Raw genomic sequence first — 15,209 nt, 5'->3', positions numbered from 1 at the left:
GAAGCACTCCCTTAGTGTTGCACTTGGTGTACCCACAACCTTGGATTCCTGCTTCTAATACTGCTCCTCAGCCTTACGTGAAAAATCGTATCTTCTTTCCTGCTGAACTTCAGCTGGATGCAACCCAGCTCATCCCTTCACCGCTTCAGTTATGAGCTCTCACACACTTCAATGAGCACCATTAAGGACCTCAGCTGGTTATTCTGAATCAGATGGTATTGCAATGAGTGTTATATTGTTGGAAGTGAATTCTTTGGTGAGACGTTACACTAAGCCCCTGTTGAGGTGGATCTAAAATAGTCAATTTTTGGAGAAGAGCTGGACATTCCCCTGACCTTATGGTCAATATTCCTCTCTCCATCGGTACCAGGCCACCAAGAGCAGGCAAAGAGTGCACTCATCTCAATTGTTGCCTGTGTAATCTTGTGTACTGTTCTATATAGCGACAAAGATCAAAATTATTTCATTGATTGTGAAGCACTGTGGAACATCCTAAGACCATGATGAGGTATATTAAAAATTAAAAGTACTTTCTTCATGCTCTCAGGCACCATTTCTGTGCTGTTTGAGGTCTCAAGCTAATGAGCAAACTCTGACTTCCTTTTGTTCAGCTTTTTTTCTAACATGCAAATGTGAAATGGGACTTGATTATAAGAAATTGAGGTCATAGCTACAGATTGGAAACAGCGGATTTCTGCTTTCTCCCCTCAAAAATGTCGAGAAATAAGAGATTGCTTCAATTAATTAAGTCATGATCACAAAAAACATACCATGGGCAACCGACTCCATAGGGCAAATGATAGTAAACCATTTGTTATTCCCGCTGAAACGAGGGACAAAACTGCTGCTTCTTCTGATCAGCTAGGTTAGCAAAGTCAAAGTGTGACGTAGGGCTCCTTGGGACCTGGCAGTAAAAATTAAAAGCTTCTTTAAAAAGCTTATGTAATAGTCTGGAAAGCAAGAGTCCACTCCCACCCAGGATCACAAGTTTGGTTTCCCTTCAAACAATTCAATGATTCTTGTTGATTGTCCTCGACCCACCGATCCCCAACATCCTTCACGGTAGGTAGGCATTGATATAGACAGTTCAATAATCAATCCCTGGTATTTGCTGATTACTCCCTAACATTCTGGCATGTAGCCTTCTATCCCCTTCACCCACCCTCAGCAACCCCCTCTCCCCACTGACCCCACAGCAGTCTATCAATCAGGAGACAGGAGAAAAACAATCATCATAGTGTTGTCGACTAAATTTGACATAAGGTCCTCATCTCGCGAACCTCCAAGTCTCTGATACCTCTCCCACCTTCGCAAAACTGGATTCCCAGCCACCACTGCCTCTCATTAAATTCTCAGGCCAATGTTTTTATTTGGCTTTATGTCATTTGATCCACCAGATGGAGTGAGCAATCTGATTAAGCACCAACATAAACAGGAGTGACTGCATCAGATTTGCATGTCACCCCACTTCAGTGGCACAACATTGGCATGGTGACTACAAATATTCCAAACCTGTGAATACACACTATAGCAAGAAACTCAGAACAACTGTTTGAGAAAAGTGAACAGTTTCATGTTTGTGTTCAGTTATTCTCTATTGGAATCGATCCTCAAATTTGTGTAAATGTCGCAGCCTCAAAATTTGAAATTGGAATTAACTCTTTATGTGACCCACAACTCTCAGAAGGTACCTTTTGTCTCTGGAAAATGATCTCCACACTTCTTTTTAAAATGTTTTTTTTATCAGGAAAATAATAAGTACAGTTAGGTTTACACTCGGAACTGAAGTAACTTACTGCCAATACTAGGTCTTCAGAGAAAGGGCCTCGCAAGTTTGTTCGGTGATGATTTTTTTTTCAACCATCCGCTTTGATCTATTTTCATCTTTGACCAATAATAGGCAATGGATATTGGTGAGCTGTCATCCAACACCATCGTCTCAACTGACCTTATATCGTTGAGACTTTGGACTTCTTTGATGTATATTATTGAGTTTTTAATGTCACTCCAGACTGGCTTTCAAGGTCAGTTTTATTTAAATACATCTGTTAGATTAATTAGTAATGAGATAAGTTAAAAGCTGATGTATGCTGGCAGGATGTCTGTGTACACGTACTCAGAAACTCCAAGAACAACAGCCTTGCTTTTGAATTGAATCATCTCCCCCATTCGGGCCTCACATGTCTATCTACACAATCTACAAACCAATGTCTAGATCCAGTCAGTTTCACTCTTCATATCACTGCTTTCTAAAATCTAACTGTACACATTCGCTGTTTTGTTTGTAGCCCTGGATTTTGAATAGATTGCAAGTTTAGCTGTCTGGCACTTTGTGGTTCAAAACTACCAAGTTCCCTATAAATCCTACACAGACTACACGTTGAAACCTCCTCCATTTTGATAAATGCAGTCTTGTTGAGTAAAAATGAAAATGACTAAGTGCCCTAGCTGCCCATTGGAATGTGTCCATCCTACAAACAGCCATCTCTCCCTTCCTTATGGATCTGGATCCTGATGTCTGTAGGTTTCTGTATGTACAGAGATGGGTCAGGAATTCCAATCCACTCATGTTCTTAGACCTTAACCATGGTAAGACCATTGGTATCTGTTGGAAAATTCATCAATCCAACTTTCTCCACTTTCCTCCGAACAGCAAAACTCTTGTGTACCGGGGCTCCAACTGTTGCGAATGATACATGTACTGCATTCAGCGCAGGGTTCGCCTGGATGTCCAATTTGGAGTTGTATCCATCTGCAAAACAGGAGTTAATTCTGATTTAATGTTACAAGCATACGACTCCCCCAAACCCAATGAAAATGCATCCACTACAGGACATTGTAACACAAGCAGCCCTTTATTTGGTCTCATATTTTCTTTCACTCTGTTCCATACCACCCCCAAATATAGTCAGATTGTGGTCCTATACATAGCCACACTCTCTCACTATTTTGTTTCTGTGCAACCCCAGTTAATTTACTGCATTCTGAGAGGCTGCTGTACCTTTTGAATGAGACACTAAATCACAGACACAACTGTACAAGTTCAATGCTCCAGTAACTACACATCAAAACGTATTAAATTGACCATGACGCATTTTGGGACATGTTGTGGTCATGAAAGATGCTATATAAATGCAGCTTATATTTTTCTTTGTTATTATTGCACTTTTGACAAGAGTCTACATAACTCACCGTGGCTGCGTCGTTAGTATTTCTGAAGCAAAAATCAATATCGTATTTGCTATGATCTTTTACCCTACTCATAACCCTTTTAATGTTAGTGAAGTGTTTTCTCCAACGCAGCAGAAATCAATAAATATTATTTCAGTTGAGTTATCTGAACTAAAGCTTTAGTGCAAAGCCTGCACTGGGTAATGGAGCCAACGTAACTAGGTTAAATGAAGCTCCACTTATAGAAGCCAGTCTGCATTGTATTATGGCCACATGAAATCATACTTGTGGCTCCTTCAAACACAGAAAATTAATTCATCTGTTTAAAACTTCCATAGCAAAGAATTTAATACAGACAGAGTGTGCCTAAACACCCAACATGGCTAGCTCAAATATACTATTTTGCTCTGAATGGCGATTCATATCTGACACCTTCAAAGCACAGTTAGATTGATTTCTGATAGAAATGTTGATGTGGGCCAGGCAGGAAAGAGGAATTGAGATCAAACTAGATCAGTCACTATTGAGCCTGATGGGCCAAAGGGTCTACTCTGTTGCTAAATCCTATGTTCCTTTCCGAGAAGTGGCAAACATCCAATTGCTGAATCTTCCACTGACAGGGCGGAGATTGAAAGGGTCGAGTGTGTGGTGCTGGAAAAGCACAGCAGGTCAGGCAGCATCCGATGAGCAGGAGAATCGATGTTTCGGGCATAAGCCCTTCATCAGGAATGAGACTTGTGGGCCGGGGGTGGTTGGGAGATAAATGGGAGGGGGGTGGGGTTGGGGAAGGTATCTGAGATTGTGCAGGGTGCTAAAGCAGAATATGAGGCATTCTTCCTCCAGGCATTGGGTGGTAAGGATTTGGGGATGGATTTGGGGATGGAGGAGGCCTGCAGGTCCTTGGTGGAGTGGGAGGGGGAGTTGAAGTGTTCAACCATGGGGTGGTGGGATTGGTTGGTGCGGGTGTCCTAGAGATATTCTCCATCCTGTTGAAGGGCTTATGCTCGAAACATCAATTCTTCTGCTCCTCGGTTGCTGCCTGACCTGCTGTGCTTTCCCAGCACCACACCCCCAACTCTGATATCCAGCATCTGCAGTCCTCACTCTCTCCTAGGAGAATGAAAGGGTCAGAGGTCAGAAAAACCATTTTATCACATCACTGTACTCATTAAACCCAACCGTACATCATAACTTATTATTATTGAGAAAATTACAGGTGGAAATGCTTTTAATGAAATCTACTGTCCTTCTCACCGATAAGCAAAATAATCTTAAGGATTTGGTGCAACGTTTCATAGTGAAAGAGCAGCTTGTCTAAAACCCATGTAATGTTAGGCTTCCACATCAGAGAGGATTTATTTGAGTGGCTCCCAGTCCGTCATGGAGAATTTATGTTCCTTATAGCATTGGATGCTAACCAACCACATATCCATTAATTCCACTGAATTTGCTTTGCGTTTCCAAAAGCAGTTGAGAAGATTGTGCCTGACAGTTTGCTAAACAATAACCAATATGATCTCCACTGTTGCCTTTCGCTATTTCTGGATTTGGGTTGCTCTTTTGCATTTCAAGGATGCCCAGTGTTTTGTCACTTTTAAATAAAAGAGGGGCTATTCCACATAACTTTAGGTACGGGGAGGGGGGTGGGGGAATGTGACAATGCTGGATAAGCTACAAGAGTTAGAGTCCCTATAGTGTGGAAATAGGCCATTCAGCCCATTGAGTCAGCCACACTGAACAGTATTCTACCTAGACCTGCCATACCCCCTCTCATCACTGTAACCCTGAACTTCCCACGGCTAACACACTCACCCTGCACATTCCCAGACACTATGGGCAATTTAGCATGGCCAATCCATCTAACCTGCACATCTTTGTACTGTGTGAGGAAATTCCACACAGACAGTCAACCTGAACATGGAATCTACATGCCTGGCACTCTGAGTAACACTGAGTCCCAATGCCACTGTCAATAGGATGTATTTTTTGAACAGTGGTAACCTCATGCCACTCACTTGTTTCCTACGAAACCACATACTCCGCATTTATGACAGGAAATTCCGATCAGGGCTCCTGCAGAAGACAGATGCTTTGTAGCATAAAATAGCCAGGAGAAAGCAATCCACCCTAAATTCTTCACAGTAATCAGCTGCCTTAATCTATGATTTAGCGGTCCAGCACCACAGAAAGACACCTAAAGAGTCATGCATAGAGTAAGTGTAAGATTGGGTAATGAGAGTGTATGGTAGGCAGGGGGTAAGGTGCCAAGTGGGTCAGTGTGAGGTCGCCACAGTGTTATTTCTACTCCACTTGTGCCAGGGCCCTTACCCTCGATGCTTAGATGGAGCATCCTGGCACCAAGCTTTATGATTAGAGACATTGGTCAGTAAGATCAAAATGGAGCAAAGATTTAATCTGAACTTTTGACTCTCCTTGCAGAATAAGTTTCTCCACGTCTCTGTTCTCTGACCACAAACAACTTAAAATATCAAGTTTGGATAAACTTGCTGCATTTCTTCTTTATCACTGAGCAATGCAGAGATAGTTCTAGAGTCAAACAGTTGTTTACATAATTTAAATGTCTTGAAATGTTACAGAATTTTCCATATACATTGAGTTCACAGCACCATATCTCAATCATTACAAATGTACAAACTAGAAGCAGAAATACACTATTCAGCCCCTTGAATCTGCTCCCCTATTCAATAAAATTGTGGATTATCTGACTGTATCCTCAAATCCACCTTCCTATCTATCATTGATAACCTTTTATCCCTTCCAAACAAGAATCTATTTAACCTTTGCCCTAAAAATATTCAAATATACTTTGCTTCCACTGTCTTTTTAGGAGGAGAGTTTCAGAGATTAGTGACACTCAGGAAAAATTATTACACCATTTGTTTTAAATGGTTAACCCTATTTGAGGTTCTCCCATTGGAGGAAACTTTCTCTCACATATGCCCTATCAGGAAACCTTGAGGATCTTAGATGTTTCAATCAAGTCATCTCTAACTCTTCTAAACTTTGTGGGGATTGATGGCCTAGTTGTATAGTCGCTGGATTGTTAACCCCAAACCTGGGAATGTTCTGGGTATGTGATTCAAAGCCCACCATAGTGGAATTTGAATTTTTTAAAAAATCTGAAATCAAGACTCTAATGATAACCGTGAATCCATTGCTAATTGTTGGAAAAACCCAACTAGATCACTGACGTCCTTTTGGAGAAGGCAACATTAGCCACCGATGCCCTTATACCATGAATGAATTTTTTAAAAAGCAGGTGTAAGCAGCATCTACCTAATCTTTCCCCATAAAACAGCCCTCTCACTCCAGGTATTAGTTTGGGAAGCCTTTTCTGAACAATCTCCAACACCTTTACATCCTTTCTGAAATAAGGTCACTATTTCCATGAATAATAACCCAGAAGCAGTTTCACCAGTGCTCTGTATAACTTCCTTATCTTTGTATTCAATTCCCCTTACAATAAATGATGACTTTTTATGAGCTTTCCTATTTACTTGCTGTACCTGCATCCTCTCACCTTTTGTGATACATGCACAAGGACACCCAGAACCCTCTGCAACCTCTCACCATTTGGATAATATGCTTCTTTCCTGCCAAAATGGACAATTCCACATTTTCCCAAATTTCTGAGTCAGGATTCACTACCTAAAGAAATTGAGCCCTGCACAAGGACCCGTGAATAGACAAGCTTAAACAAATGCTGCACTGTACCAGGTTATAACGCTAATGAATCAATTGTACCAGTGATATATTTGGCCTGTTGTTGCTGGTCTGACATTTTGTTGAAGAGTCCACTGGGGTCTTTTCCAGTAGCAGTCTGCTTCTTTGCTGCCATTTCCTCCTTTTGGGAGATTCTGTCTTCTATCTCATCAGCCCAAGACATATTCCAATCCCAAATCTGACCAGCTTCGCTTGTGGCCTCTGATCCTTCAGAGCGATTACATGATAGCCCAGCATCAGAGAAGGCAGCAGGCATAGAGGAGGCTGCAGGGAGAGCTGGGATTAGAGAAGTCAATAGTTATAATCCATTCACTTTATACATGGAATAACTCAATAGATTTTGAAAATTAAAGTAATAAAAATTTAATATACAAAAGAAGAGAACACCAAAAAAATACAGCAAAAGATTCAAAGAGCTAATTCAAATGATTCATGCAGGCACACAGTGGAAGTGGTTCATGAGACAGATGCATTTCTGAAGACAACAGGAAAGGTGAGAGTTAGATCCAGTAAGGCACTAGTTTTGCCTTTTGCTAAAGCTCTCTTCTTAATATTACTTCCATTCTTAATGTTTTGAGTCCAGTATGACACTTCTTCAGAACAAGACATTCCAAAGCAAAGTCATACTTCAAAACATCTACTGGTGTTTTCTCTCTCCACACCAACAGACCTGCTGAGTTTCTCCAGCATTTTGTTATTATCTCAGAATGCCAGCATCTGCAGCATCTTGCTCTCATTACTGACATTCTTAACACATGGTGTGGATAAATGGCAGCAGGAAGGAGAGTGCCAGACAGTGGAGCAGCTTGATGTGCTGGGGGTGGCGGCAGCTGAGAAGGCTAGAGAGAGAGAGAAAGAGGGATGCTGAGAAACAGAGAGGGACACGGTAGGAGATGTGTGAATCGCGATAGACTGATATAAAAAGTAACAGGAAGTAGTCAAGTTTGTAAACTGTTTCGTATTTAGATTCTTATAGTTTGCCCAAATACACATGGTTTGTGCCACAAATATGCGCCAATCTCAAGTAACATAGCAATAACGACCTGTCAGTCTTTCACAGCTCTAATCTGTTCTTTCTCAATCATCCCTCTCCTCTCTGGTCTTATCCTGTTATAAAGTCATAGAGTCATACAGCACAGAAACAGACGCTTCGGTCCAACCAGTCCATGTTGACCATAATTCCAAACTAAACTAGTCCCACCTGCCTGCACTTGGCCCATATCCCTCCAAACATTTCTTATGCATGTTCTTATCTGAATGTCTTTTAATTATTGTAACTGTACCCGCATTCACCACTTCCTCTGGAAGTTCATTCCAAACACAAACCACTCTCTGTGTAAAGAAGATTCATCTCATGTCTTTTCTAAATCTTTCTCCTCTCACCTTAAAAATATGTTGTATTGTCTTGAAATCACCCACCCTAAGGAAAAAGACATTTACTTTATCTATAGCCCTGATGCATTTTTGTAGCAAGTGGCCATTTATCAAATTGAGCAAGATAGAATGTTTCATGAACGGCCTCATGGCTAAAGTCTGTCCTCATCTGACAGTCACAGCTAGAAATCCAGGCAGTTAACTGGATTAGGATCCCAATCTCCGACTGACTTTATGATGAAGTCAACTACATAGAGTCATACAGTTATACAACATGGAAACAGACCCTTTGGACCAACTCGTCCATGCTGACCAGATATTATAAATCAATCTAGTCCCATTTGCCAGTATTTGGCCCATGTCACTTTAAATCATTCCTATTCTTGTAACCATCCAGATGCCTTTTAAATGTTGCAATTGTACCAGCCTCTACCACTGCCTCTGACCACTCATTCCATACATGTACTAACTTCTGTGTAAAAAAGCTGCCCCATAGGTCCCTTTTAACTTTTTCCCCTCTCGCCTGAAACCTATGCCCTCTAGTTTCAGACTCCCCTACTCTGGGGAAATGCCCTTGGGTGTTCACCCTATCCATGCCCCTCATGATTTTATAAACCTCTATAAGGTCACCCCTCAACCTCCAATGTTCCAAGGAAAACAGCACCAGCCTATTCAGCTTTTCCCTGTAGCTCAAACCCTCCAACCCTAGTAACATCCTTGTGAATCTTTTCTAAACCTTTTCAAGTTTCACAGTATCCTTCCTATAGCAGGGAGACCAGAACTGAATGCAGTATTCCAAAAGTGGCTTAACCAACGTCCTGTACGGGTGTAACATGACCTCCCAATTCCTACACTCAATGCACTGACCAGTAAAGGCAAGCATACCAAATGCCAACATGTCCAATTCTAGCTTCCAAAATGCTGCCCCCATTGACAATGAAATTTGGAAATCTCAGATATTCCAATGTACAAGGCCTAGTACTGGGCAGCTCAGGGAGAGCCCAAGTCGGCCACTGGGGAACTAAGGAATCCTCTCTTCAGTGAAATGTCAATTTAACTGCAAAGCAATTCCTGTAAACCAGAATGGTTTAAAGCACACACGACTCCTGTGAGAATTGTATCATCACTTTGTTCACCTATAAAGTTGAAAGAGATGGGACAGATTTAGGATACACAAGTAGATTAATTAATTGAAGTGCTGTCTGCTGTCCAGTCAGCATTTCTATAGCTCCAGATTCTGGATCAAGCCATAAATATCACAGCCTCGGAGACACAAGAAACCCAATAAACACAAACCCCAATTTAAATGCATTTTACAATTACCCAATAAATGAGCAGACAAGCAAGTCCAATAAAACTGGACTTTTACGTTTCATTTAATTTGTGTATTGCACGGCTCAGAAATCAGACCTGTTACTAAAGGTCAGGAGGAGAGGTGTTCATCATTATGACATGTACATCCTACAGTTCATTTACAGGGATCTTCACAGCAGCTTTAAACGGTTAGCTATCCATGTATTCATCTGCATTCACTCAGACATTAGACGGGAAGCAAGATGTACTCTGAGGAAATAAGGATCATAACACTTGTATGAAGCAAGGACTCTCTCCATCAATAAATAATCAGCATTTCAAATTCCACTGAAATTTGTTCATCCAATCCCCAGTCCCAATTCCAGTGGATAGCCAGCCCAAACCACCCTACCGTTCCTCCAACTGCAGACACTCTAGATGTGTGCAACCTGAGAATACCCTCAGAGGATGTGGAGCATTATGTTACAGAACATGCAGGTTAAGGAACATTGTACATAATGCACAGGGGACGGGATTTGGCACACACAGATCCTAGTAAATATGCCTGACCAGTGATTAGCTCTGCTGCCTTTCAGCAGCAGGGTCCTGGGTTCAATTTCACCTTGGGTGACTATGTGAAGATTGCCAATTCTCCCCAGGTCTGTGTGGAAGTGCTCTGGTTTCCTCCCACAGTCCAAAGATGTGCAAGTTAGGTGGACTGGCCTTACTAAATTGCCCATAGTGTCCAGGCATGTTCAGCTAGGTGGGTTAGCCTTTGGAAAAGCAAGGTTACGGTGATAGGGTAGGTGGGTTTGAGTGAGAAGCTCTTCAGAGGGTTGGTGCAGACTCGAAGGGCCGAATTGCCTGCTTCCACAATGTAGGTATTCTGTAAATGTACTTCAACACCACCCTATTCTCTGGCCAATATCTCTGTCTCAGACTGGCTGAAGAGCTTCAGCATAAGCTGGAAGAACAGCACCTGATTTTCCATTTGGGGAATCTGCAGCCTTCAGGATTCAATATCGAGTTCATTAACCTTAGTGCTTGAACTCTCCTATGTCCTAGACCCCAACCCAACACACCAGGCCTTGTGATTATATAGTCTGCCTTTACACACAACCCATTGTCAGCCATAAACAGATTCTATGATGTAGAGGTGCTGAGGTGGAGAAAGTTAAAAAATTACACAACTTCAGGTTATAATCCAACCAGTTTATTTGGAAGTACTAGCTTTCAGACCGATGTTCCTTCATCAGGTAGCTTGTGGCACAGGATCAAAAGATGCTATAAAGTTTGCTATAAATTCTGTGTCGTATGATCCTATCCACTAGCTACCTGAGGAAGAAGCAGTGCTCTGAAAGCTTGTACTTCCAAATAAATCTGTTGGGCCAAAAACCTGGTATTGTGTAATTTGTAGCATTAACAGTTTCTGTTAACAGCTATTCACTCTCCCAGCCAGATCTTTATCTATTGTTTAGTCTGTCCAACTGTTCTTCTCTCTCTCTTTGGGATCTATCCCCACCTGTCATTTATCCCTTAACACTTCCCCCAAGTGAGAGTACTATGAGTTCAGAGCTCCAGGCTTTTGAGCCAATGAACAGGCTGATAACAAGAAGATTTTGGAGGAAGGTGCAGTGTACTTGCAGAAGTTAATTCAGAGAATTTCAGCTTTCCCACTGTTCAACTGCCAGACTTCCAACTCTAAAGGAAGAACAGGCTTTTTCACAGTCCTACCTCACTCCAACCCTCCAAATGTACTGCGCGAGACCATCATCGAGGTTTATCTAAACCCTGATTGCATTGATCGTCTAAATGAGAGGTGAGCTCTCACAAATGAGCCAGTCTTTCCCCAGAAGGGCTTTATTTCAGACCGATATCCATGTGTTGAATTTGACAGTAAAACACTTTCAGAGATTTACAGGTTTACAATGAAACCTTCTCATTTAACACAAACACTACCTTCTGTCCAGCTCATCAATGGGGAAGAGCTCAGCTCTTAAATACAAAATCCAATAAACATCATTGTTCTCAATCGAGCCTGGAGCTGTTCTGACTGACCTTTAAAGGGACCTGCATTTCTATCACTGACAAACATTCAATGCAATAATCTGAGCTAAGAATGGAGAACCATAGACAGAACATGTAACATTAGTTAGACAACATACCTACTTTATACTGCTGAGTTCTCCAGCAATTTCTGTGCACTTTATATTGTTTCTTCTGGAAGTTTCTGCAAGTAGGGTGACCAGGATTATAGATGATTGGCTTACATTGTCTATCTTGGCTCAATTGGGATAATACTTCCCTTGGTGGGTTAGCCCAGAGTCTTAAGTATGTCTTTTTCCCAGGGTAGGGGAGTCCAAAACTAGGGTGTTATAGGTTTAAGAAGAGATGGAAAAGACTTAAAAGGGTCCTGAGAGGCAACTTTTTCACATAAAGGGTGATGCATGTATGGAACAAGCTGCTAGATGAAGTAATGGAGGCTGTTACAATTACAACACCTAGATTACGTAATGATTTGGAGATGCCGGTGTTGGACTGGGGTGTACAAAGTTAAAAATCACACAACACCAGGTTATAGTCCAACAGGTTTAATTGGAAGCACACTAGCTTTTGGAGCGACGCTCCTTCATCAGGTGATTGATCAGGCTCCTGATGAAGGAGCATCGCTCCAAAAGCTAGTGTGCTTCCAATTAAACCCGTTGGTGTTGTGTGATTTTTAACTAGATTACGTAAGGTTATTTGGGTTTGTGTTGGACATCCCTATGACTCTAAGAGATCAGTACAGGGAGTGCTGTACAATTGGATATAGGTGAGACCCTTTCAAACAGATGTGAAAGATCTTAGAATGTTGTTCCAGGAGAGAGTAGGAGAAATGTTCTGAGCTCTCTGGTTAATATTTTCAACTCAGTTGACACCAACTAAAACACATTTATTTAGTCATTTACCTCATTGCCGTTTGTAGGAGCCTACAGTGTACAAATTGCAGCAACTCCTGTAAAAATGACTATATTTCAAATAGTATTTCATTGGCTGTAAAGCATTCTGCAACATTTTGCTTTATAGTGAAAGATGCTATACAAATGAAAAATCATTTATCTTCCTCCGACACACAATATTCTTATTGCACAGCTTCTAAATAAAAAAAAATGCTGTGTCAGAGACGAGGATTTATGGTGAAGTGTTCCATCCAGACTTGGTCTCTTTTCCCAGGCACTAATTCATTTATAAAGATTTGATGTTTAAAGCCTGGTCTCAGGTCTTGGTTTATTAAATTACCACAAAGTAGAGCAAATTGTGTGTACTGATACAAATCTTGTGGAGGCTATTTTTAGCAACTAAAGTGCTCGTATTATTCAGAACAATTGTTGGTGGAGGTTACACTGACAGAGAGAAAGAATAGCAGCATCAGCAGATTGTCACAACATGATTTCCAACTCGATCGTGAATACACTTTATATCAGGCAACATAGTTAACGGAAGAGAAGCCAACTCTGTAAATAGCACCGATTGCTCACATTTTAAAATTATTTTTCCCTGTGCTTTCTCATCCAGGAACATAGGAAGGGAATTCCTGGATCTTGACCCAGTGACAGTGAAAGAATGATGACACATTTTGAAGGCAGGATGGTGAGTGGCTTGGATGGAAATTTGAAGGTGGTGGGTGTGCCCATGTATCTGCTGCCCGTGCCCTTATATCTATGGGTTGTCATGGGTTTGAAAGGTGCTGAGTGAGCATCTTCAGTGAATTTCTGCATTGTATCTCATGGATAGTACACACTGCTGTTACTGAGCATCACTGGTAGAGGGAAGTGGATGCTTGTGGATGTGGTGCCACTCAAGCGTGCTGTTTTATCCTGGATGGTAGTGGAACTGAACTCGTCCAGGCAAGTGGGAAGTATTCCATCAAACTCCTGACTTGTGCCTTGTAGATGGTGGACAGGCTTTGGGGAGTCAGAAGGTGAATTACTCATTGCAGTAAACATAGCCTCTGACCAGCTCTTGTTGCTATTTTATGTATATGGCGAGTCCATTAGTGTTTCTGATCAATGGTAACCCCTAGGCTGTTGCTGGTGGGGTATTCAGTGATGGTAACATCATTCAATGTCCAGGGGCAGTGATTAAATTGGGATAGTCATTGCCTGCTATTGTGTGGTGTGAATGTTAATTGCCAATTGTCAGTGCAAGCCTGGACATTGTTCAGATCTTGATGCATTTGCACATGGACTGTTTCAGGCATGAAATTAAGTTAAATTAAATTAAATTAAACTCAAATTTATGGTGTTCACGGTAAACCAGTGGAACAACTGGTTGAAGAACAGGAAGCAATGAATATCATTTAAAGGCATAACGTGAGAACTGAAGAGAGGAACAAGTGGGGGAGATTGCGTCTCAACTCCAGAATCAATACAGATTCTGTTCAAACGAGGACCACCAACCAAAGGACACAGAATGAAGGTAATTCGCAAAAGAACCGGAGAGGAGATGAGAATTTTCTTTTTACTTTTAAACACATTGACTTGTTTGATCTGGAATTCATTGACTATACAAGGTGCTGAATGCAAATGCAATTGTAACTTCCAAAAAATGAATCTATTGTCAAAACAAAAAAAAGGTAAACTTTCAGGGTTATGGAGGAAGACTAGGGAGCATCAGCTCTGTCAAAGAGCCAACACAAATACAGGGTGTTAAATGACATTTTTTTATATTGAATTATTGCAAACTCTAGAATGGGACATCAACACACACTCTTCTCAGAGGGAGGTGCAATAGCTCCCCACAGCAACACGCTGATACCCATCAGGTTGTCCATAGACCATTAGGTACCACTACTGCCTGGGCCATGAGTCTAAGATGAAACTGGAATTCCTATTCTATTCTGCTGTGCTGTTCTGTTGACATGTTGAGATTTACCTGCATAAGGAGTTGCCATCTCCGTTTGTTTCAGACTGAAGCAAAAACTGTCAACTGCCACAGCAAGGGCCTGGGCGAAGTTGGCATCCATGAGGAAGGAGCCATCGGAGGAGCTGACCATGCTGCAGCGGGCACTGGTGAAATTGTCCTCGGAGACAGAGCCCCAGCCGTTGGCCAACGAGCCAGCGAGGGAGCTCTCGCACTCGCTGATGCTGGAGGTTGGAGTGCGGCAGAGTCTGTGGAAGAACCTGCGTGAGTTCACACGGGCCACCTCCACATCCAGGTCATCATCTTCATCATCGTAGTCTGCATCATCTGTTTCCAGGTCGGAGGGCAGCGGCCCACAGATGTACCCATATGTGTGGGGAGGCGAGAAAGGTCTTTGAAAGGAGGATGAGCTGTCTGTGAAGTGCCTATGAAGAAAAATAATTAATTTCTCTAATTATGGGTTTCCCTTACACATATCATTAATTTGCATTTAAATAGTGACTTTGACATATTGAAAATGCTCCAAGGTGCTTCACAGCATAGATATCAGACAAAATTTGACACCTAATCACAGATGTATGGATGACCAACAACCTATAAAAGGGACTGCATTTCGGATGCATAGAATCCCTACAGAGTGGAAGCAGGTCATTCAGCCCATCATGTCTACACCAACCCTCCAAATAGCATAACACTTAGACCCCACCCAACTACCCTATTCCTGT

At 41.8% G+C, this 15,209-nt stretch overlaps 1 protein-coding gene across 2 annotated transcripts in view; it reads right to left on the bottom strand.

Moving 5' to 3' along the window:
- Positions 1-1,720: 1,720 nt before the first annotated feature.
- The window catches only part of robo4 (roundabout, axon guidance receptor, homolog 4 (Drosophila)), a 143,565-nt gene continuing 130,076 nt past the window's right edge, over positions 1,721-15,209 (bottom strand). For both annotated transcript variants that reach the window (XM_072593110.1, XM_072593111.1), the window contains exons 18-20: positions 14,497-14,909; positions 6,937-7,191; positions 1,721-2,752 (exon numbers count right to left, since the gene is read on the bottom strand). In XM_072593110.1, coding sequence (XP_072449211.1) covers positions 2,574-2,752; positions 6,937-7,191; positions 14,497-14,909 — 847 coding nt within the window. In that variant the 3' untranslated portion in view covers positions 1,721-2,573. The remainder of the gene's footprint in view (positions 2,753-6,936; positions 7,192-14,496; positions 14,910-15,209) is intronic.

This window comes from Chiloscyllium punctatum, chromosome 23 (genome assembly GCF_047496795.1).
Source record: "Chiloscyllium punctatum isolate Juve2018m chromosome 23, sChiPun1.3, whole genome shotgun sequence".
NCBI lineage: Eukaryota > Metazoa > Chordata > Chondrichthyes > Orectolobiformes > Hemiscylliidae > Chiloscyllium > Chiloscyllium punctatum.
Note: the sequence above shows the minus strand (reverse complement) of the source record. Positions and strands in the feature narration are given on the sequence as shown.